We start from the raw sequence: 23891 nt of genomic DNA, 5'->3' as shown, positions 1-23891 counted from the left end.
TAACAACATAGTATTTCAAAGGTAACTATATACATTTTATTATAGTTAAAAATAATATATATGTGAATAAACAGACAGCATGCTGACACAGACCAAGTTTTAAACAATCATTTAATGTGTTGACAGATGGCACAGGCAGAGAAAGAATAAATAATAGATAGTGCTTTGGGAAGAGTAGTGATGGACTGGGTAGGTAAAAAGCCTCATTGTGGATGTGATTACAGGAATGACTCCCTTATAGATGTGCAAATTTGCTGAGTTTTTGACAGAAACGGCCCATCTCACCTAGATAGCCTCGCCATTTAGTTGTCAACTATAGGGAATAAAACTAGGTATAGTGAACACAGGGATGAGAGACTGGAGGAGAACTGGTCAGACAAATGTGTGTTTATACACACAGATCTCAAAGAGATTGCACTATATAAACAACTGTTACTGCTACTCTTTGGCAGCAGGTCAAGACATCTCAAATGCTGAAACACAAGAAATGCTCATTGGGATAGTACAGAGCCCAGGCCTCTGGATAAGATTAAAGCTGCCATAGCTACAGCATTAACTGAATGTTCCCTAAACAAAAACAACAACATAAAAAGATGTTCATTGCTAATTTCAAGTCTACATGCCACAATTCTTCATGTCTCTTATCCCCAAACTGGACATAATCATTTTCTCATTTTCCAATATAGTAGCGATCATTCTTTAAGTATAATTATGGGGTAGAGAAAACAGTTTAGGTATCAGATATTAAAATTGGTACTAAAGTGTCATAAACTAGGTTTTAAGGTGTCTCCATGAACTCACTACACTCATATCTAAGTTAGGCCCATGGAAACAGAACCTGCCCAAGGTTGTTTCAAATATATCTAAACTGATGAAAAACTTGAAAGTCACCCCTGGTATAAGTCAGTCCAGTGTAGGCACAGGGAGCCAGAGCGAGGCTAACTCAGGGGTTCTCAGGACTGGATGTTGGTTGAATTGAGGATTCGGGAAGCAGCATCAGATCTGGAAGCCTTTGAAAGTTCTCGCTGTTGAAGAATACGCAACATCAGCGACAGCACTATTGTGTGTACCCCTCTGCTTGTAAATATGGTTACTGGTTAGCACAAAGCCCCCAGGGCAGTTTCCCTAAGAGTTCCTACCATAGTTGTGTTAGGGACGGACTGAGGAACTCTAGCACCATTCTGTTAGTCACAAGCTTAGTCCATGCACATGAGCCCCGTTCCTATCCTCAGCCAGTCCAATCTTAAAACCTCTCCAAGAGAAATGCCTTATAGTTGGCAAAGTTACTCCTGTGGCTGTTTTGCAGGAGACCAACAAGTTTTGTTTGGAGTTTTGCTTTTTCCCTCTTCCTGGTAGGGATAGGGCCCTGGGGCCTGCCTTACACATGCTAAGGCTTTTTGGTTTTTATTTTTGCTAACGCTTTGGTTGCTTGACCCCTTTGTAAAACAAGGGACAAACCACTTATCTACCAATCCCTGGGGCTGAGGGCTTTGTAACCTGCTGGCGATTTGATCTCATGCTGGAGTATATGGTGAAAAAGCAAAAGATCAAGCAAGAGAAGCTATTGAGGAAGACAGGTGTTAGTAGACGTCAGCTGAGGGAGTGGCTGTGGTGCTGCCCCACAGACTTTGTTAACCAGAGCTGCTGGTAATCAGAAGAAAACTTCCAGGCTTAGCCAGAGACAGATGAATGTATAGGTACATTTAAGCCTCAAACAAAAAATGGGCTTTGGCTGAGCAAGCAAAAAAGGGAAAGCTAAATCTCTTGTTCTGCAATCAGCCAACTAGAGCTACAGACACCCATTTCTAAGAGAAACACCACTACCAGGGTCATTGGGAAGAAAGGCTAGAACATGAAGTTTGCACATTCCTAACTGGCCGTGCTCTCATCATGTCCCAGTCTCCTTCCCTGTTACCAAGAGAGGAGGCAGTCCAAGTTTTAACAAGGGAAGGGGCAGCCTTTAGCTCTCACTGTTAAGATACTGGGGGACGAGAAAACAGATGGTTAAGGAAAAGGCACTGTAGTTAAGTGTCAGTAAATTCTGAGCCGAATAATTGAAGGTAAAGACCATTGTAAAAAAGCATTTTCAGTCTTCACACACATATTAGCAACTCACTGTGGTATAAATAAGTAGAGTTGAGGAAATAAGCACAGGCCAGCCTATGTAGACAGACAGGACAGTTCATCCCTGAAGGTTAGTAAGGTATATACTCCAGGAAACAATCAGCACACAGGCCAAGAGCCTCAGTATAAGCAGCACACAGCTGGGGTTCCCATCCCCATTTGATGGGGCCTTTATTTATAGCACATTCTAGGCCTTTGGTATCACACTTGGGGATGGGATGGGGAGCAGGTATTCTTTTCTAATTTCTTTCTTTTTGTAAATAGGTAAAGGAAAAAAAAAACTTTGTATAATCTTAGGTGGAACTGAGAATCCAATTCAAGTCTGAACATGTTTTCTTGCTATCCAGCATGTCAGTAAGTAGACACCAAATACTCAATTTTAAAAGCCCATAATAGGAATTCTTGCTTCCTTTGTTTTAAAAAGGTTCTATGTTGGTACAGCTGAGATTATGGGTTAGTGTAATTCTGTGCCCAGAAAGGAATGAAGCCAGCAGATGACAGATGAGTTTGGAAAGGGGACATGCAGGGGTGGCCATACAGACCTGAAGCCCAACAGTGGAGCTGTCAGAGAGGGCTGGGTCCTTCTAAGAACAAAGAATTAAGACAATTACCAAGAACTCCACCAAGAGAGCACCAGGGCGGTAATTAGCAGGTTACCTCCTGCAGCCAGGGAATGGTTCAGCTTAAGCAGAAGGATCCAAGTCAAATGTCTAATTGCTGACACCAACTTCCTGTACACCCCCTTAAGCCACCCACACCCTACCATGATCAAGGCAGGAAAGGGATTCTCAGCCCTCAGGTCTCTTCCTGACTGAATATCCTGGGTGCCCTTGGGAAGATACCCGCTCTGCCAACTGTGTGCTCCCCAGAGACTGGTAGATATGAGAAAAGGTGAATTACCGAAAACTCAGAATAGGTGCTGGCAACAGACTTAATGCTGCAGTTGTGCTGGAGAGGTGTCGAGCCAGGGTACCCACCACTCAGGATGCTGCCATTGAGCTCCATATTCTCCTTGTTGGCCCTAAGCCGGGCAGCTCTAGGTGTTTTCTTTCCAGAACACATAGAAGTGACTGCTGACTACAGAGAAGAAAGAAACCCATGTTATCTGTCATTTAGAATGAATATACTCACACACGAAACCCTGACGCCACATTTATACTATTCATGTGTACAATCCGACACTTCTGGCTTAAATAATGTTGCAGTTAGGTACGATGGTGGACACCTTTAATCCCAACAGAAGCAGGTGATCTCTTGAGATTCTGGTCTATATAGTGAGTTCCACGATAGCCAGAGCTACAAAATGAGACCCTGTCTCAAAACAAAACAAGAAACAGGTGCAGTTTTAGCTGTGTGTGTGCCTGCCTTGCAATGCCTCTGCCTCCCAAATAGGAGGATTACGGGTATACACTATCAAATCCAGCCTAAAATAAATTCCTTATTTGTATATCTTTTTTTGTTTGTTTGCATTTGAGGCATGATCTCATGTAGCCAGGTGTGTACCTATGTTACATGCATACCCATATAACCAGGGTCATTCCTCATGTAAAAAGAGGTCATTAAGGGAAAAGATTAAAAAGCCCTGGTCTAGGCTGGGCATGGTGCACACCTTTTATCCCAGCACTCAGGAGGCAGAGGCAGGAGGATCGATGTGAGTTCGAGGCCAGCCTGATCTACAAAGCAAGCCCAGGATAGCCGAGGCTACACAGAGAAACCCTGTCTCAGAAAAACAAAATGGCCCTGGTCTAATGATAATCTGGCTCTGGCCTAATTCTCAGAATCTCAATGATCCCCAAACTGTTATTTTAGAAACTAGACCGAGGAAAACAGGTAACAAACGGGGATGCGCTTGTACAGAATATACTGACCTTGCTGCCAGAAGGAGGTAATCGAGACACAGGTGAATGGTACACTGTTCCACCAAGGACAGGCCGAATGCTGCTATTGGGTGTGGCACTGGACATGGTGGTGGTGTTCATCTAAGAGTAGATACAGTATTGGTGTGAGGTTAACAACACCAGCCTTTCCAGCAACCCAGCTCTACCCTGCACATCAGTGAGCATGAAGTGTCAAGGAAATGAGCTTCCACAGTAAAGGTAGCTGTGCACAATACTGCACAGCCTTAAGAAATGCTTCAGCCGGGCGTGGTGGCGCACCCCTGTAATCCCCACACTCGGGAGGCAGAGGCAGGTGGAGGAGAAGCACATGGCAGGCATGGAGACTTTGCCCAATTGATAATTAGCAAGTACATGGGATTATGGATGGGAGGTAGCTTGATAGAAATTATTAGAAGCAGATAGCATGGGATACCTGCCCCGTCCCAGATCAACTAAGGCTATTTTAAAATATAAAAGGTGTCAGTGCTGTAATAATTATAGGCCTAATAATAAACATCATTAGGCCATACTGGTAAAATAACTGCAACAGAGGGCAATAAAAAGAACAGCAACAGCATGAAGATAGAGTTACCTTGCGTACTTTTCCAGGCTTGTTAGGAGTAAGTCCTGGTCTCTTGCTCGGTGTCCGGGGAGCACTGCCATATAGCATCTCTGTCTCTGTCTGTTTCTTGTTCTTTAGTTGCTGTATGAAACAATGATAGGGCCAGAAGGCCCAGGTAAGAGCCCCTGAACCCTGAGATCTATTGCAGTCTACCTGTTCTTCAATCAACCCTGATGGTTATGCAGATGCAGGACCACTCTAATTGCTATCCTCTTTTCCTAATTTGTGTGCACAACTTACCCTTTCCTGTTTGGCTCGCTCTTTCTCCAAACGATGTAATTCCCACTGTTCTGTAACATAGTCCATGAATTTCTGCCCATTCACCACAAATGCTGTTGACTGTTCTTGTTCCCACTTTTCAATTCGTGCTTTCAACTCTTCTTCCAGCTGGCCGGAAAACAAGGATAAGTTATTTACTTCAAATCTCTGGTGCTAATCTCAAAAGAAGTAATTATCCTAAAGAAGGACTCTTCCCAGAGTGTCATCAACCTTCTGACAGCTGGACCCACACAGATGCAGGATGGAGCAAATGGAAATCAGACTAGAAGACTCATTTGGATACACACTAAGGAGGAAAAGAAGGTAAAAACCCAGTCTAAAGATGGAGGTTTTGATGACTAAAGTTGGCAGCACTGGGGTTTCAATTTGGAATCATCTCCCCCCACCCCCAAGAAGACAAGGTTTCTCTGTGTAGCCTTGGCTGTCTTGGACTTACTCTGTAGACCAAGTTGGCTTCAAACTCACAGCGATCCACCTGCTTCTGCCTCCCAAGTGCTGCAATTAAAGGCGTGTGCCACCACACCCAGCTTGGAATCACCTCTTAACTAGCCCTAAAGGTGGGTAAGGTGAACTTCTTAATACCTCAATCCACTCATCTTTACACATGGCAATATTATTAACTATGGAAATACTGGACAATGATATGAGTTAACCCAAATGTCATGGACTAGTATCTGGCAAAAGTCAATAAAAGCTATTTAATGCTATTACAAATAAAAGACAAGCCAGACGTGGTGGCGCACGCCTTTAATCCCAGTACTCGGGAGGCAGAGGCAGGCGATCACTGTTGTTAGTTCAAGGCCAGCCTGGTTTACAAAGGAAGTCCAGGACAGCCAAGGCTACACAGGGAAACCCTGTCTCAAAAAATCAACAAAACAAAATAGAATAATAAAGTACATAGCACTTCTGTAAAAGTTTGCCTTATGCCAAAGGCACAATTGAAGTCTTAACAGTCCAGACGCCTCATTGTTATTACCTAGAAATGGCTTTAAGGTGGTTAAGTGGGTTCAAATAAGGTCATTAGGGCAGGCCCTAATCCGATAGGATGTGCAGCAGTTAGGATGGAGACCCAGAGAAAGACCACATGAAGACACAGGAACAGCGGGTGGCCATCTCTAAGTCACGCACACACTCAGAAGAGACCCCAGCCTATCAAGGACACCTTGAGCTCATTAAACAGATACATGCTGTGGTTTTAATCTCTGGGATGTAGTTGAGCAGCTCGAGCAAACTCATACACTCTGATGAAGAACTGCTGCACTAAAGGTCCAATACATGCTGTCCTTCCTATGTTTACAAGAACAAAGAATATGGTGTCTTACAACCAAGTTACCTTAGGGAGTGTTTTCTGGAGCTTTGTTCGTTCTTTTTCTTCTTTTAGAAGATTTCCCCCTCTGTTTGTAAATCGACTTGGATCTGAAGCTTTTCTCTGTGAAAAATACACTTAATAGAGTAAATCCTTGAGGCATGGGGCAATGACTCAGTAAAGTACCTGCCGTGTAAGAGCTGCATTTGGCAGCGCATGTTTGTGATCCCGGGCTCATAGGTTGGGGATGTTGGGACAAGATCCTGAGGCTTGATGGCCAACCAGTCTAATTTATGAGCTCCAAGTTCAGTGAAAGATGCCAAGAAATAAGATGGAAGCCAGCCTAGTCTACACAGTGAGTCCCAGGGCAGACAGAACCTCCTTTCAAAAGGTGGAAAGGGATTGAAGATACCTGATGTTAATCTCTGGCTTGCACATGTACACATGTGCACCCACACATACACCCCCCACACACATAAAACATCAAGATCAGAAACCTACTAGGGACAACAATTACTTCTGCCAAGGGTCCTCATCAGATAACTTTAAGATGCTTTTACAGGTTTTGTATTAGTATCTAGTCCAACATGAGAAATGGTAATTTTCCGTGCCATGGGCCATATATAATAAGGTCATCCACTGGGGTTCAGGAAAACTAGCATTTCCTTTCAAACAAAACTTATTAGCATTACATATTACATTTACATATACATAATAGTTTCATATTCCCATGCACATGTGTGATATATTTTGTTTATATTCACCCTCCTATTACTCTATTACCACCTTCCTGCTGGTTTCCTTCCGACTGCCAACTATCCCCATTCTACTTACTGTGTTTTGGAGTGGGGTGACCCAATGAGCTTTTAACAAGGGTTGTTTACAGGATCATGAGTGAAGGGTTTTTGTTTGTTTTTAGAGACAGGATTTCTCTGTGTGGCCCTGGCTGTCCTGGAACTCTCTCTGTAGAGCAGGCTGGCTTTGAACTCAGAGATCTCCACTAACCTCTACATCCTGGGAGTGCTGGGATTAAAGGTATATGCCACCACCACCCAGCCAAGTTATTTACGTAGCATGGGTAATTTTCCAGTAGCTACACTACTTAAGAAGAGTAGGTCAACTGGGCAATGACAGCTTACAGCCTTGATCCCAGCACTCTAGAGGTAGAGACAGACAGACCTCTGAGTTCCAGGATAACCAGTGCTCCACAAAAAACAAAAAAAAACCCTTTCTAGAGAACAAAGAAGCACACAGCCATAATAAAAGTAGTAAGTGCTCTCTTGGAATGTGAGAGGACAAAGTTAAAAGCTAAGCATGTTGTCACAAGCCTTTTACCCCAAGTACTTAGTGGGCAGAGGCAGGCAGATCTCAAGAGTTCCAGGCCATCTGGAGCTGGAATGAGACCTTGTTTGAGACAGAGTTTCTCTGTGTAGCTCTGGCACTCAGAGATCCGCCTGCCTCTGCATCCTAAGTGTTGGGATTAAAGAAAGGCCTGCACCACCACTGCTGGGGGTGAGACCTTGTTTGTTTAAAAAAAAAAAAAAAAAAGGAATAGAGGCTATCTGGAGGGGATAGAAGGAGGCCTGCCCTCTGCATTCAGGAACTAGTGTAGTGCCTTTACTTGTCCATTAACTTCTGCCCACTTACACTTAGCACACGTGAAGGCCTGGGTTAAATCCCCAGCATTGCCAGAAAATGTTGGGCTGGATGTAGCTAAGCTGTAGAACATGCAAAAGACCCTGAGTTCAAGCACACACACACACAAGTCTGTCTTTCTTTTTAACTTTTCATTTTTGTTACTTTCTATTGTGTATAAGCTTATGTGGGTGCATCAACCAGGGAATCTGTTGTACATCCATCTGATCATGACTTCTCTTTGCTTTCAGCCTGAAGCCTCGTGGTAAGCCTGTCTCTCTCACTTCAGTCTGATTTCTCTATTTGTTTCTGTTTTGTCTTGTGTTTTCCTTTCACTTTAAGCCAAGGCTAGGCTAGAACTCATAACAATCCTTCAGTTTCCCAAGTGCTGGGATTACAGGTATGGGTCACCCACCATACCTGGCATGCTTTCATGATGTTCACGTCACTCTAGAGAAAAACAGGTAACACTGGGCTATTACCTCAAACTCTAGGAAAAGTTTCCAGCTCTCTTCCCATTTCTGGACACCTTCAAACAGCTCCTTGTGAACCTCATAGTAGTTTTTTAACCGTATGACCTCAGTATCATGAAGATGGAGCAGGTTCTCTGTGTAGTCCTCTGTAATAGACAAGTTTAGTAGTTTTTGTTTGTTTGTTTTTAAGACAGTTTCTCTGTATAACAGTTCTGGCTGTCCTAGGACTTGCTCTGAAGACCATGGTGGGCTCAAACTCACAAAGCTCTGCCTGGGATTAAAGGCATGCACCATTACAGCCTGGCTGTTGTTTTTGTTTTGTTTTGTTTGTTTGGATTTTTTGAGACAGGGTTTCTCTGTGTAGCCTTGGCTGTCCTGGACTCACTTCGTAGACCAGGCTGGCCTCAAACTCACAGAGATCTACCTGCCTCTGCCTCCCTGAATACTGGGATTAAATAAAGGCATATGCCACCATGCCTAGCTAGTTTAGTGGTTAGAAACTTTTTTTCCTCTACTGCAACAATTCTCCGCCTATGGGTCATCGACTCTTTGAGGGTCAAACAACCCTTTTCCCCAGGAGGGGTCACATAGCAGACGTCCTGCATATCAGATATTTACATGACGATTCAAAACAGAAGCAAATTATAGTTATGAAGTAGCAACAAAATAATTTAATGTTTGGGGGTCACCATAACATGAGGAAATGTATTAAAGGATCACAGTGTTAGAAAGTAAGACCTGGGCTGGAGAGATAGATGGCTTAGAGCTTGAGAGCACTGTCTGCTCTTCCAGAGGTCCTGAGTTCAATTCCCCGCAACCACATGGTGGCTCACAACCTTCTATAATGTGATCCGATGCCCTCTTCTGGCCTGCAGGTGTACATGCAGGCAGAGCACCGTATACATAATCTTTAAAAAGGAAAATAAGAAATACTGCTCTAGTGTTTGGTATTCCAAGTACCTAACCCTACAGTATGGAAAGTTTTCTCCTTTATAATAAAGTAAAAATAAATCTTAAAGGAAAAGAGGAATACAAGCCAGGTTTGTCACAGTAGCTGGGATGGACTCAAATGTGTCTAAAACAATGAACATTTCTCAGAATGTGTTGTCTCTTCCTTCTGTTTTTCATACTCTTCCTTTATGCCTTGCACAGCCAGTAGAAGACTGGGCTACATAAAATCTCTAAACAGTGGTTATTTTGTTAGGATACTTTCACCTCTCGGATCCATCAGTTTAAGACACTTTGGAACTCCTATTTCTTGACTCTCTGAGCTCAGACAAAGACTTAAGCATTTAGCTGTTATACCTCAGCGGCTTAAATTTTGTGCTTTAGTGTCCTTTTCTTGTGGCATGAAAACTAAGTCAGGGCTGTATCTGCTCAAAAGGGGAAATCAGAACCTCCTGGTGAGGGTCTGAGCTTGTGAAGACTCTGGGGTGGCCACATGAAGAGCATCACCTCTGTACTAACCAGAATAGTAGGGGGCAAAAGCCCGCCTCTGCTCCTGGCTATAAAAGCACTGGTCCCAGAACTGAGCCAGCTCTACTCGAATTGTCTCAATCACTTGCTTTATGTTTTGCATTTTCAGTCCTTCTAGCCGATCCACTTCTAACAGCAGCTAAAAGAAAAAGACAAGGTTTAAGTAAAATTATAACACAAAGCTATACAAGTACATATCAACATGCTTTATAACAGCATTTTAAGAGCCAGAAATCCAAAAATGTGCCCCAAAATGACCATGTTTTTGCTGATCCAAAGGAGTAGCTAGTAAGGACAGTCACTAGACTGGACCCAGAAATGCTCAGAGAGCACTATTTACCCAGCATCCATGGCTTTTCTTACCGCATTCCTGATTTTGGCTTTTGACCCAGTCATGGCTGCCACAGGTTCTCTCTCTTCCTCAGGTACCTGTAGCCTATCCCAGAGCTCTCGGATTTGAGCCCGGAGTGCCTCACACTCTGCTTCGTTTTGTGATTTTCTCGTTTCCAGCTGTAAGAAGGAAAGGCAGTGGCTACACCAGAACAGCAAAGGCTGTCTTCCTAGTCTCTCAGAGGAAAATGTCTGGACCCTGAGGAGAAAGCCCTTTTTGAGATTCATATATATTCATGTTCATATCTTCTCTATGCAGCACAAGCTTCCTGAATGCTGGATCACAGTTTAGGTGTGTGCTATCGTACTTTTACATTAAGTGAAAAGAGATGTTTTTATGCCATCTAAACATATGCTGTAAGACTGTCATTGCCATGCTGTGGTTTTAAGATGGGGTCTCATTATGTAGCCCTGGCTGGCTTGGAATTCAGAGATTTCATTTGCCACTGCCTACTGAGTGCTAGGTTTAGAGGCATGTGCCACCATGCCCAACTTAGAATTGAAATTTGGAATATTTTTATATTATTATTAAACATTAGGCTAATTAAAATAGCTAATACCATTTCAATTTAATATTCTAAGAATATTTATTACATTCTTATTCACACAAAAAGTAGCTTGGGTTCTTTTTCTAAATTAAAAAGAAAAGGTCAGGGCTGTGGGTAGGGCTCAATGATGTGTTTGTCTAGGATGTATGAGACTTAAAGGTTTGAATTCAATCTCTACCACTAAAATAGTTCTGTCAGTAAGGGGCTTCCCATTCAAGCATAAGGACTTGATTGTAGGTTGAATGCCCAGAACCTACATAAAAAGCTGAGCCTCATAGGGCATGCTTGTACGGCTCACTGGTTGGCAGGCCTAGAGGGTGAGAGAGCACTAGTCCCATTGAAAACTTCTCAACAAAGTGTACAGTTCCTAGTCATGACACTGTCCGTCCTGCCTGACTCTCTCCCATTCACGCCCCCCCCCACCCCCCCCATCAAACAAGCAAACAGTATATGGTGTATTGTTCTTTGTCTTCACTTATCTCTTAACTCACAGTGGCCCCTTATTTAAGACTAAAGAAAAGGCTGTCGGGTTTTTTCCTAATTGGTGAGTACTACTGAGATGCTACACCATAATTTGAGCAGATATTACCTGTTGCAGCAGCTTCTGTAGTGTTGTAATATTCTCCAGTGATAAACAAAAGGCACTTTCATCTTCACACACTACATCTTTTTCAAAGCTTGTATCTGGAGTGTGTTCTAATTCTTCCATACACAATATGATTTTTCTCTTAAGGTTCACAAATTGTTCGTGCCTAGATTCCTAAAAATAAAAAGACAAAACAAAAACAAAATTAAAGATATCTAGAGGCCAGGCCGGGCATGGTGGCACATGCCTTTAATCCCAGCACTCGGGAGGCAGAGGCAGGCAGATCGTAGGACAGCCAAGGCTACACAGAGAAACCCTGTTATGAGGAGAAAAAAAAAGAAAGCTAGAGGCCAAATAAAGAATGAATGCAGGCAGCATACCTTTGTCTCCCTCAACGTGGCCACACGTTGTCGGAACAGGTTCAGCTCCTCTACGGTAGGGAGAGAGGTGCTGTCCACATCAGAGGGAGGCATACAGAGAATTTCACAGAGCTCTTGATCTTGTTCTTGAAGTAGCTTAAGCTCCTGCTTTCTCTCCTTTTTTTGTTTTCTCATCAATTCTACTTGAGTGCGCAAATCTTTTTCTAGTTGCAAGATAGTTGTTTCTTTTTCTTCCTGTATAAAATAACATGTGACTATTAAAGGTCCACGGATGGGAAAGAAGGACAGTGGGAGAAAACATGAACGATGAATGTTTAAGTTTACAAACAAGGGGGCTGGAGAGATGGTTCAGCAGCTAAGAGCACTGGCTGCTCTCCCAGAGGTCCTGAGTTCAATTCCCAGCAACCACAGGGTGGCTCACAGCCATCTGTAAGGAGCTCTGGCGCCCTCTCCTGGCGGGCAGGCACGCATGAAGGCAGAGTGTTGTATACATAATAAGTAAATCTTAAAAAAAAAAAACTTACAAACAAAGCAATTCGGGCCAGGCATGGCTATGCACACCTTTAATTCTAGCACTTAGAAAGGAGACAAGTTCAAGGCCAGTGTGGTCTTGAACTTGAAGATCACCTAAGCGTTCCAGCAGGGAAAGGCAATCAGACTATTTCTCTTGACTGTACAATGTGGCCAAGGAAGACCTTAATCCTGATGTTCCTGCCTTTGTGTCTCAGGTACTGAGATTACAGACATGGGTCACCAAGTCAAATTTCCTTTTCCATTTTTGATTTTGTTTTTTTTTACTAGTTTAAAAATACCCCTATATACCACCTTTGCCATTTTTTTTTTTTTTTACCTTTGCCATTCTTTAAGTGTATAGTGCAGTGTCTCCAACTTAACAACAGATTTATTTCGTGATTTTTCATCTTTAGAATGGGACAAAAGCAATATGCACTAGGCAGAATCTATTTCAAGAACACACCCAATTTTTTACATTTAGCACAGTACTCAAAACTTATACAAACTACACCATACCTTAAAAAAAAAAAAAAAAAAAAAAAGATGGTCTCACTGGCCTTGAACTTGTTATCTTCCTGCCTCCAGTTTCCACATGTTGAGATGGCAGGCCTACACTATCACACCAAACAACAATTATGTGTGTACAACCTTCTATTTTGTTTTGTTTTTTCAAGATAGGATTTTCTCTTATAGACCTGGCTATCCTGGACTTGCTTTGTAGACCAGGCAGGCCTCAAACACAGAGATCTGCCTGCCTCTGCCTCCCAAGTGCTGGGATTGAAGGCGTGCGCCACCACACCCGGCAATGTGTACAACCTTTTTTACAGTGTCAGACAACTCTGACATCTACATAGTTCATAGCTGAGGGCAAGGCTGTCAAGACGGCTTGGAGGGAAAGGCTTGCTGTCAAACCTGACAATCAGAGTTTGATCCCAAGAGCCCACAAAAGGTAAAAAGAACAACCAATTCCTGCAAAGTGTCCTCTGACCTCTACATACCAATGGCATTTGCACACTCACACATCCACAATAAACTCAAAAACAAAAACCACCCTGGGGCGATGGTACACACCTTTAATCCCAGCAGAAGCAGGTGGCTCTCTGAGTTCCAGGACAGCCTGGTCTACAGAGTGAGTTCCAGGACAGCCACGGATACAGAGAAACCCTATGTAAAAACAAACAAACAGCCGGGCATGGTGGCGCACGCCTTTAATCCCAGCACTCGGGAGGCAGAGGCAGGCGGATCGATGTGAGTTTGAGGCCAGCCTGGACTACAAAGCGAGTCCAGGACAGCCAAGGCTACACAGAGAGACCCTGTCTTGAAAAACAAAACAAAAAACAAACAAACAAAAAAACATAAACAAAAAAACCCCACCAAAACCAAACAAAAAAACCCACCACCACCAACAACAACAACAAAAAAGCCAGTACAGTGACACAAGCCTTTAATCTCAGTATTTGAGAGGCAGAAGCAGGCAGATCTTTGTTAGTTTCAGGCCAGCTTGGTCTAAAAAGCAAGTCCAGGACAACAAACAAAAAAAACCCACCACTAACAACAAAGCTTTTCTTTTAAGAACTTTACAGTTTCTTTAAACCTAAATAGTTTTTTTGTTGTTGTTTGGTTGGTTTTTTCTTTTTTAAAGATTTATTTATTTATTGTTATATATGAGTGTTCTATCTGCATGCACACCTACATGTCAGAAGAGGGCATCAGATCACATTATAGATGGTTGTGAGTCACCATGTGGTTGCTGGGAATTGAACTCAGGACCTCTGAAAGAGCACAGTGTTCTTAACTTCTGAGCCATCTCTCCAGCCCGGTTTTTTCTTTTCTTTTCTTTATTTTTGGTTTTCGGTTTTCTGAGACATGGTTTCTCTGTGTAGCCTTGGCTGTCCTGGATTCACTTTGTAGACCAAGCTGGCCTTGAACTCACAAGTGATCTGCCTGCCTCTGCCTTACAATTTTGTTTTAATCCATAGGTTGAACATCTGTATATGAAAGTGCCAAACTCTAGGCTAATGTGTTTTGTGTATGTGTACAATATCCAAGTGTAAGCTACAATTTTCAGTAACTTAACAAATTTTAAATTTAGCTTTGTTAGGATGTACGTCTAAGTTACAAAACAATTGCAAATGCTGCTGTGTAATCATCATGATCACCGACATCCAGAACTCATTGTATCTCGCAAAACAGAAACTATTCATTTGGCAAAAGGTCCTCATTCCATGCTCCTACCCACTCCAGTCTATTCTATTTCCTGGCTCCATGAATATGACTCTTTTAACTACCAGGGCATGTTTGTAACAGGTGTACAAGGACCAGAAAGCTTACTTTGGTTAGCTAGATGATGGTATTATCTAATTCTTATTAACTGAAATACTTACACTAATAATCCTATGAACATCACTTTACCAGTTCAGTAGATCCTGCTCTGTAGCTAGTGGATAAACAAGGGACTAGAGTGAATAGTAATTATATGTTCTACAAATATATAGTTCCATTTAGCATTGTTAAAAACTGCCATATTTCCAAGGAAGATAGATATAGATAGTATGCCAGTGTACACCCAACTTCTCATGTACTTAACTTCACTTTGAACATTTAAAAACAAAAACAAAAGAAGACTGAAGCGAAACTTTATATAGCAAATCAATGTCATTCATGTTAATCTCAAGAAACTGCTCTAGTGACATGGTCTGCTTGAATGCTCTGGACTGCCCAGGATGAACTGTCCTTACCCTTTGAAGGCAGTCTGGCGGCTAGATTTACTCCGTCTACAGACCAGGGGGCTAGCTGTGCTGTCACAGTAAAGGGCCAGGAGAACCATCATCATCACCTTTTAAAGATCCCTCCGTGTCCCAACTTTTCGGAAGTAACTATTCTGGCTGGTTCATGGTTTGCAGCTTTTGAGTAAGAAAAGAACAACAAAGTTTGAATTCTGTTTGGTACCCTGTCTTTGTATTACGAGGTATCCTTGCCTCCTATGTACCCCACTTTATTCTGTGGGGGTGGATGGGAGCATGCACATACATACGAACAAATGGATGGAAGACAGAGATCAACTCTGGGTATCATCCTTCGTCCACTTTGTGTTTTGTTCTAAAGCATGCTTGTAAGGGTATGAGCTTTTCTCTTGCATGCCTTTAAATGAACTACATTTGAGCCTGAGGCCCACTGAGGCCAGAAGAGAGTTCTGGGTCCCCTGGAACTGGAGGAGTTCAGGACAGTTCTAAAATATCACATGTGCTGGGACCTGAACCCAGCCCCTATGCAAGAGCAGCAAGTACTCTTAACTGCTGAACCATTTCTCCAGCCTCTACCTTGTCTTTCAGGGTTTTGCTTTGTTTTGTTTTTGGAGGAAAGGTCTCTTATTGGTTTGAAGCTTTCAGATTTGACTAGGCTGGCTAGCCAGTAAGCCTCAGAGAGCCACCTGTCTCTGACTCCCCAGTCCTGAGGTTACAAGCATATGCCACCATACCTGGCTCACCCCACCCCACCCCAGGGATATGAGACTTGAATTCAGGTTCTCATGCCTGTGAGCAAAGGCCTTAACCAATTAACCCATTTCTTCACGTTCTCCCATCCTCCTCTTTCTAAAGATTTATTTATTTATTATTTATACAATATCCTGCCTGCCCATATACCTGCAGGCCAGAAGAGGGCATCAGATCACATCATAGATGGCTGTGAGCCACCATGTAGTTGCTGGGAATTGAACTCAGGACCTTTGGAAAAGCAGATGGTGCTCTAAACCTCTTAGCCATCTCTCTCAGCCCCTCTCCTCTTTCTAATAAAGACCATCTATGGTCTACCTTTTCCTCAATATTAACCTAAAAACATTTTTATGCTCTATAAAACAGAAATACAGCAAGAAGTTGTTGATAGCCTATTAGCTATGTCACGTCAATAGGGTAACTCCACCTTTCACATTTCTCATGTCTAGCCCTTCTCCTATAAGAAAGCTTCTGCCAGATGTGGTGCGCACGCCTAACATCCCAGCACTCGGGAGACCGAGGCAGGTGGATCACTGTGAGTTCGAGGCTAGCCTGGTCTACAAAGCGAGTCCAGGACAGCTAAGGCTACACAGAGAAACCCTGTCTCCAAAACAAACAAACAAACAAACAAACAAAACAAAACAAAAAGAAACCTTTCCATATGCAGTCCTAAGTTAAAACTTATTCCTAACTAGAGAAAGCTGGACGGGAGGCAGAGGCAGGTGGATCACTGTGAGTTTGAGGCCATCCTGGTCTACAAAGCAAGTCCAGTACAGTCAAGGCTACATGGAGAAACCCTGTCTCAAAACAAAACAAAACAAAATAAAATATTCCTGAATCTTAGACCTAAACAGTCTCCCAAGCACTCTGTACCACTACATACATGATATGGCTTCACTTGTAACTCACTGCACAGGCCGCTCAGCTCTTTCTGACAGACGGATATGCTTTTGAGAAGCCTTTCCCTCAGGCTCTCCTCTTCAGCAATCATCCTATCCAGAAGATCCTACAAGAGAGAAAACAGTTGGTAAAGGTTTGGAGCCACTAGGAATGAGACAAAACAAAAAATCCCACAAAATAAAACCAACTAGCATTAATATCAAAACTCTCATAATTTCAAATTTTGCAGAAAGGCCTTTAAATTTATAAATCAAACCAGGAAGGGCCTATGATATCCTAGTATAAATAAATAGGTATTATTTCTTTTTAAAATTTATTTTTATGTGTGTTCACGATGTGGGGTTAAGGAATGTAAAGGCCATGGAAAGAGTGTAGAGGAGAGAAGACAACTTTTTTTTTCTCGAAACAGGGTCTTTGTTAGCCTTGGCTATCCTGGACTCACTTTGTAGACCAGGCTGGCCTCGAACTCACAACGATCTACCTGCCTCAGCCTCCCAAGTGCTGGGATTAAAGGCGTGCGGCACCACGCCCAGTGAGAGAAGACAACTTTATACAGTCATTTCCCCCATTACCTTATACAGGTTCTGGTGACTGAGCTCAGGTCTTAAGGCTTGCATCATGGAGCTGCAGGTGCCTTTTCTGACTAAGCCACTCCTCCAAGATCCCAAATATCAATCTGTCTGCTATCTCAAATAAGGTAGCAACATCCCTACTGTTCTCACTACTCACTACAGAGACCGGTACCAGTCAACTCACCTTGATATGCTTCTTCACAACCTCAGTTCTTTGTAATCGCTGTTCCTCTGGAATCCCAATTAATTCCCATATTTCCCGAAGGTGAGTCAGTGCTTTCTGGAGGCATACAATGGACTCCTCTGCTAGCACCTCACTGAAAATCAATATGAAGCCATTTTGCTTGTAAGATGCAACATTACTGCCTCAAGACTAAAAGCACTATTTTCAGGAATTAAATCGAATAGTTTCCCAGAGGCCTTGAGAGTAAATTAAACTCAGAGTAAGCACACAAGTTTAATAAATGCCTAGCCATTCTCTGTGTCTCCTAAATGCTACACTAGCAAAATTACATTCATCTGAATAAGACCCAATGACTTTGGTCAATGATTTTATGTATGGCAGTACAATACTCAATTACAAATGCTTTTATAAAAGAAAAACCAGACAAAATAACTAACATAAGAGCTTGCTGGTAAGAAGCCCCTAAAAACAGCTCGCAAAAAGCTAAGCATGGTAGCTTATGCCTATAAAGCCTGCCCTTGAGAGGCTGGAACCTTTTTTAAGTATTTACCACTTATACAGTATTCTGGCTACAGCCAGAAGAGGGCTCCAGATCTCATTATAGATGGTTGTGAGTCACCATGTGGTTGCTAGGGATTGAACTCAGGACCTTGTAAGAATAGCCAGTGGGGGGCTGGAGAGACCACTCAGCGGTTAAGAGCACTGACTGCTCTTCCAGAGGTCCTGAGTTCAATTTCCAGCAACCACATGGTGGCTCACAACCATCTATAATGTGATCTAATGCCCTCTTCTGGCCTGCAGGCATACATGCAGGCAGAGCACTGTATATGTAATAAGTAAATAAATAAATAAATAAATAAATAAATGTAAAAAAAAAAAAAAAAGCCAGTGGGAGCTGGAGTGACGGCTCAGAGGTTAAGAGCATTGTCTGCTCTTCCAGAGGTCCTGAGTTCAATTCCCAGCAACCACATACCATTTAAAATGAGATCTGGTGCCCTCTTCTGGCCTTCAGGTGTACATGCAGGCAGAACACTGTATACATAATAAGTAAGTAAATAAACAAGTGTTAAAAAAAAAAAAAAAGAATAGCTGGTGCTTTTAACCTCTGAGCCTTATCTCCAGTCCAATAGACTGAACCTTAAATCTAAGGTCTCTTCTGCCTTGGCCTCCAAAGTGCTAGGATTACCAGTGTGTACCACAAGCCAGGCCATGGTGGTGCACACCTTTAATCTCAGCACTCAGAAGATATCTGTGAGTTCTAGGCCACCCAAACAAATGTGTGACCACAACACTGAGCTTGATTCTTAAATTACAACCACTAAGTCAAAGGCTAAACTTAAAAGACATCATCATGGGCTAGAGACGGCTCAGCGGTTAAGAGCACTGGCTGCCAGGTTCAATTCCCAGCGCCCACATATGGCAGCTCACAATTCTCCTGCTCAGGGGAGCTGGCACCCTCACACAGACACACATGCAGGCAAAATACCAATGCACATTAAAACAAAAGACATCGTCACAAATTTTCACATTCTTGATACGCTTGCTGTATAAATTGGCACATTCATTTAAAAATGTTGGGCTGGACATGATGGTACATGTCTGCAACCCTAACACTTAGGAAGCTGATTCAGGATAGTGAGCCCCAGGCCAGCCTGGTCTACAAATCGTGTTCCAGGACAGCATACACAAAGACCCTATTTTGGTTTTGGTTTTTTGTAAGTGCTTGGAGGGGCTGCAGAGATGGCTCAATAGTTAACGAACACTGGCTCTTCTTCAGGAGGACCCAGGTTCTGGTCCCACATCCACATGGTGTTCACCAACCATCTGTAACTCCAATTCTAGGGTATCTAATGCCCTCCTTTGACCTATGAGGGTCCTGGGCACACAAGTATACCCATACAAATTGAAATAAATAAAAATTTAAAAAGTGGTTAGGGGATCTAGGAATCATGGCAAGAGCTACTTTGTCTAAAAAGGGGGAAAAAAAAAAAGGAAGAGCGTGATGGCATACGCCCGCCTTTGATCCCAGCTTTCAGGAGGCAGAGGCGGGAGGATTGCTATGAGTTCGAGGACAGGCTGGTCTACAAAGCTAGTCCAGGATAGCCAAGACTACATAGAGAAACCCTGTCCTGGAAAAAAAAAAAAAAAAAAACAAACCAAAAAACCCACAAACAAACAAAAAACAAAAAGAAAGAAGGAAGCAAAGAAAGAAGAAGGAAGGAAGAAGGAAGGAAGGAAGAGCGAGCAAGCTGGGTATTGATGCCATTAAACCCAGCACTTGGGAGGCAGAGGCAGGCAGATCTCTGTGAGGTAGGCCAGCCTGGTCTACAAAAGGAGTCCAGAACAGCAAGGGTTCTGTTACACAGAGAAACCCTGTCTTGGAAAAAAAAAAATTATATAGAAAGATTTAGTCATAGCGATCTTAAAACTGGATTAGTACATTCCTACAAGATAGTACAATGAAAAGGAACAAGTTACACACAACATTGCTAAAGCTCAAAACATGCTGGGCTGGCAGAGTGGCTCAACACGCGAAGACTAACAGCCTGAGTTGCATCCTTGCAACCCACAGGATAGGGAAAACAGACTCCTGTATGTTGGCCTCTGAACTTCACGCATGCACTGTAGCATGGGCATGCCACCTTTACAAAATAACTGATAAATTAAAAAAAAAAACCCATAATATGTTGAACTATGGCTAGGTAAAAGGACTCAAGCACAGTGATCCCTTTCCATGAGATTTCCCCTGAGGCAGGGTTTTCCTGTAGCCAAGAATAACCTTGAATCTGGACTCTCTGACCTCTGCTTCCAGCTTATGTGCCACCAACCTCAGCAGTATCTTTGAAAATATTTTACTTTAGGATTAATCTCCTTAGCCAGTCAGTCCCATACACCTTTAATCCTAGTATTTGGGAGGTCTATAGAGCCAGCTCCAGCACACGCAGGGCTGCACATGCACATAAGCCCTGTCTAGAAAAACCAAAACAAACCGTGCATACTTCTTGTGCATCCCAGAGGACTGGAGTTCAGTTCCCAGCACCTATATCAAGCAGATCACAATCATGTGTGACTCCACTTCCAGAAAACCTGGCACATCTGGCCCCTGTTAGTGACTGAACCATACATAAACATACATGTAATTAAAAGTGAAATCCTTAGGCTGGGCGTGATGGTGCATGCCTTTAATTCCAGCATTTGGAAGGCAGAGGCCGGAGGACCTCTGTGAGTTCAAGGCCACCCTGGTCTACAAATAGCCAGGACTACAAAAGAAACCCTGTCTCAGAAAAACCAAAACTAAAATAAAAAATAAAAAAAAAGTAAAATCCTTTACTATTCAGTGAATTGGAGGTCAGCCTAGGCTACATGGAACCCTTACTTTTCGCTCTCCTTTTTTTTTTTTTTTTTTTTTTTTTGGTTTTTCGAGTGAATTTCTCTATCTGGCCTTGGCTGTCCTAGACTCACTTTGTAGACTAGGCTGGCCTTAAACTCACAGAGATCTGCCTGCCTCTGCCTCCCAAGTGCTGGGATTAAAGGTGTGCACCATCACGCCCGGCTCTCTTTTAATAATTTGCTTAATTTTATTTCATATGGATTGGTGTGAGGGTGTCAGATCCCCTGGAACTGGAGTTACAGTTGTGAGCTGCTGTGTGGGTGCTGGGGATTGAACCCTGTTCCTGGTTCTCTGGAAGAGTACCCAGTGCTCTTAACTGCTGAGCCATCTCTCCAGCCCAAGAACCCTTCCTTAATAAAACCTAAAATTCTTTGTTGTTGTTTTTGTTTTTCTGTGTAGCCCTGGCTGTCCTCTGCCCTGGACTTGCTTGTAGACCAGGCTAGTCTCACACTCATAGATCCGCCTGCCTCTGCCTCCCTGAGTGCTGGGGTCACAGGCATATGCCACCACACCCAGCTTAACACAAAATTCTTGTATAACTTCTCTTGGATAAATCCTAGTAGTGGAATTGCTGGGTTGTATGGGAACTGATGAGATTGCACACCAATATGGTTTCACTTCACAAGCAGTATAGAAGGGTCTAGTTTCTCACCAATTTCTGTTCCCCCTCCTCCCCTCCAGTCAGGGTTTTTGTGTAGCCCTGGCTGCCCTAGAATTTACTCTGTAGACCAGGTAGTCTTGAACTTTGACATCTGCCTGCCTGCCAGGTGATGGGATTAAAGGTGAGCACCACAGAAACTTGGCTGTTAACATTCTTTGTAGCCATCTTGGTGGCTATGAAGTGGTATCTCAACAAGACCTTGTCTCAATAACAAAGAAAAAGCAAAAGGTGCTTTAACAACCCATACTTGGCTGGGTGTGGTGGTGCACGCTTTTAATCCCAGCACTTGGGAGGCAGAGGTAGGCGATCGCTGTGAGATCAAGGCCAGCCTGGTCTAAAAAGCAGGTCCAGGACAGCCAAGGCTACATAGAGAGGCCCTGTCTTGAAAAACAAACAAAGCAAAACAAAAAACCATACTGGAAGACTTTATGTAGGCTTAATTTTCTCAACAATTATATTTTATTATGAACTTACAAACCTCAGTTATAACCCGACTTACCTAAACAAAAGGAAAAGAAGATTAAAGAACACAATAATGAAATCTTAAGGTTCTTCTGCTGGAACCTGTCTCAACCGGACCCAGGAGCCCGGGAGCCCTGAAGCCTTCCTTCCAGTGGTTCTCTCTAGGAGCGTCTCAAAGTGGAGCAATGAACAGACAGCTAAAACTATCACCAGTCTCCAGAGAAACCGCCCCCTCTCCTCTCTTGGGTTCCTCTATATATCTCCTCCCGCCCCCCCCCCAGTCTGGTCATGGGATTTCTTCAGCCGGCAACAACCAAGCTCCTGCACAAGGTGGTTCGTCTTCTAGATTAACATCACCTGTTCTCTCACAAGTCCATTCCCCATCCCACTCTTGGAATCATATCAAAAAACATGTTTATCTCTCCTTCAACTTTATATTGCTTTTCCTTTCCTTTTTAAGAGAAATAGGGTATCTTAAGAGCTAGTCTGGCTAGAACTCAGAACCTCCTGCCTCTATCTCCCAAGAAAGTAGTGGAAGTATAGGTGTGTGCCACCACAGCCAGCTGTTTGGGTTTCCATCTCTTTATATAGTGAAGGATGCCTGGAACTCTCCTGTTCTGGGGTTTCTGAATTTCTAGACTACAGGTGAGGGTCACTACATTCAAACACACTTTGAATACAAATTTCCTTTCAGTGTCAGTTAGGATTTTACTAGTCTTCATAATGCACCATTAATCCCAGAAGAGTTTAAGTGTAATGTCACTCAGATGAGATTATCTGGATCCTTAGCCCTGTACTCAACTTATTTTCACAATACTATTTATTAGTCGTTTCCATTCTATTCCCAGTCTCTTGAGGACAAGTATCTGGAGGCAAAAAAATATTATCAAAAGATTCTTTAAAATCTCAAAGACTTGGGAGATAGTCAGTTTGACCAGTAACTACAAGCTAATACTAGAATCTCGGTGCTTCAACCACTGCGTCCAGAAGGCATTTATATAGTCCGAACACAAGGGCCTTATGCACTGATACTATTTTAGAAGTGCGAAAACTGGTATTCAGCCTGTTGCCCAAAAAAGTAAGTTCTGGTCGGATTTCAAACTAGTCACTCCCAAGCAATGCCTGGGAATCTTAAAACGACCGGAAAAGAATTGTTAACTTGCAAGGAAATCGAGGCATCTTCCTATCTTTCCAATTCAAGTAACACATTAACACAGAAGAGCAGCCACGAGTAAAAACAATACACGGCTTTCTGAAACACTCTCAATACGAAGCCCAGGCTAGTCTTAAACTAGTTTCCTAGTGTAAGCTCGAGTCAAAAAAGAAAAAAAAAATATATATATATATATATATTTCCCCCCCCCTCGAGTCAATCTTGTTCCAGCGTCCGGAACAACAGGATTACGGATTTGATTAGAGAAATGAGAAGTCGGCTCTATTACAGGCTCAGCATTTATTCGGAGCGCCTGGTGCCAGAAGGTGCACCTGCGACGCGGCGGGAGAGCCAGGATCTGAGGCTGCTGCGGCCGCGGGTTTCGCACTGGCGCTCGGCCGCCAGCTGCGCCAGGACCTGAGACGAACCCTCCTGGGCCTCGAGGAACCCTGGCAACCCCCGCTGTCCCGGCCGCTGCTCGCCCCGCCAGTCGCCTCGGGCCCAGCTGCCCTCCGGAGGAGCCCCGCTTACAGCGCCCCCAGCCTCACACTGAGGACTGAGCCGGGGCGTACCCAAGGCTCTCGAACCCTGCACCAGGTTCGCACCTCAAGAGTGGCTCCCTCCCCTTAAGAGACTCGCACCTTCTCCTCATGGCGGACGTTTCAAGCTGTCAAGAATCGAGGCTCTTCCCCTCCACCTCACGCGGGACGGAGGACGGCAATCAGCCACGGCAGCCTTCACTCTCAGACACCGCTCTGCAGCCGTTGGGCCCCGCGGAATTCAAACCCAGCAGAAGGCGGAGCTGCCCGACAATTGGTTCCTGTTTCCGTCCGTCATGGAGTCCCGCCCTCGCCCCGCCCCTCTT

At 43.4% G+C, this 23891-nt stretch overlaps 1 protein-coding gene across 3 annotated transcripts; it reads right to left on the bottom strand.

Moving 5' to 3' along the window:
- On the bottom strand, nucleotides 1-23800 carry Prc1 (protein regulator of cytokinesis 1). Of its 3 annotated transcripts, XM_051148786.1 has the most exons (15): nucleotides 23668-23800; nucleotides 17360-17492; nucleotides 16587-16709; nucleotides 11697-11930; nucleotides 11320-11490; nucleotides 10156-10302; nucleotides 9784-9931; nucleotides 8326-8462; nucleotides 6236-6331; nucleotides 4864-5010; nucleotides 4594-4704; nucleotides 3993-4103; nucleotides 3025-3201; nucleotides 2667-2708; nucleotides 1-1025 (listed from the first exon to the last, which is right to left on the bottom strand). In XM_051148786.1, exons 1-15 carry the CDS (start codon nucleotides 23676-23678, stop codon nucleotides 954-956), a joined length of 1860 nt encoding a protein of 619 aa, XP_051004743.1. In that variant the 5' UTR covers nucleotides 23679-23800; the 3' UTR covers nucleotides 1-953. The 3 variants fall into 3 exon arrangements, with proteins under 3 accessions (XP_051004743.1, XP_051004744.1, XP_051004745.1); XM_051148787.1 differs by lacking the exon at nucleotides 2667-2708; XM_051148788.1 differs by lacking the exon at nucleotides 2667-2708 and having other exon boundaries at nucleotides 3102-3201.
- Between the last annotated feature and the right edge of the window lie 91 nt (nucleotides 23801-23891).

This window comes from Acomys russatus, chromosome 7, assembly GCF_903995435.1.
Source record: "Acomys russatus chromosome 7, mAcoRus1.1, whole genome shotgun sequence".
Classification (NCBI taxonomy): Eukaryota; Metazoa; Chordata; class Mammalia; order Rodentia; family Muridae; genus Acomys; species Acomys russatus.
The sequence above is the reverse complement of the archived record's forward strand: the minus strand, read 5'-3'. Positions and strand labels throughout refer to the sequence as shown.

Bases quoted from the DNA above. Each gene is read 5' to 3' on its own strand.
- Prc1 (XM_051148786.1), bottom strand. The intron at 16,710-17,359 runs GTGAGTTGACTG...TCTCTCTTGTAG, and splicing joins TTGTGAAGAAGCATATCAAG to GATCTTCTGGATAGGATGAT. The intron at 9,932-10,155 runs GTAAGAAAAGCC...TTTTTCTTTTAG, and splicing joins AAGCCAAAATCAGGAATGCG to CTGCTGTTAGAAGTGGATCG.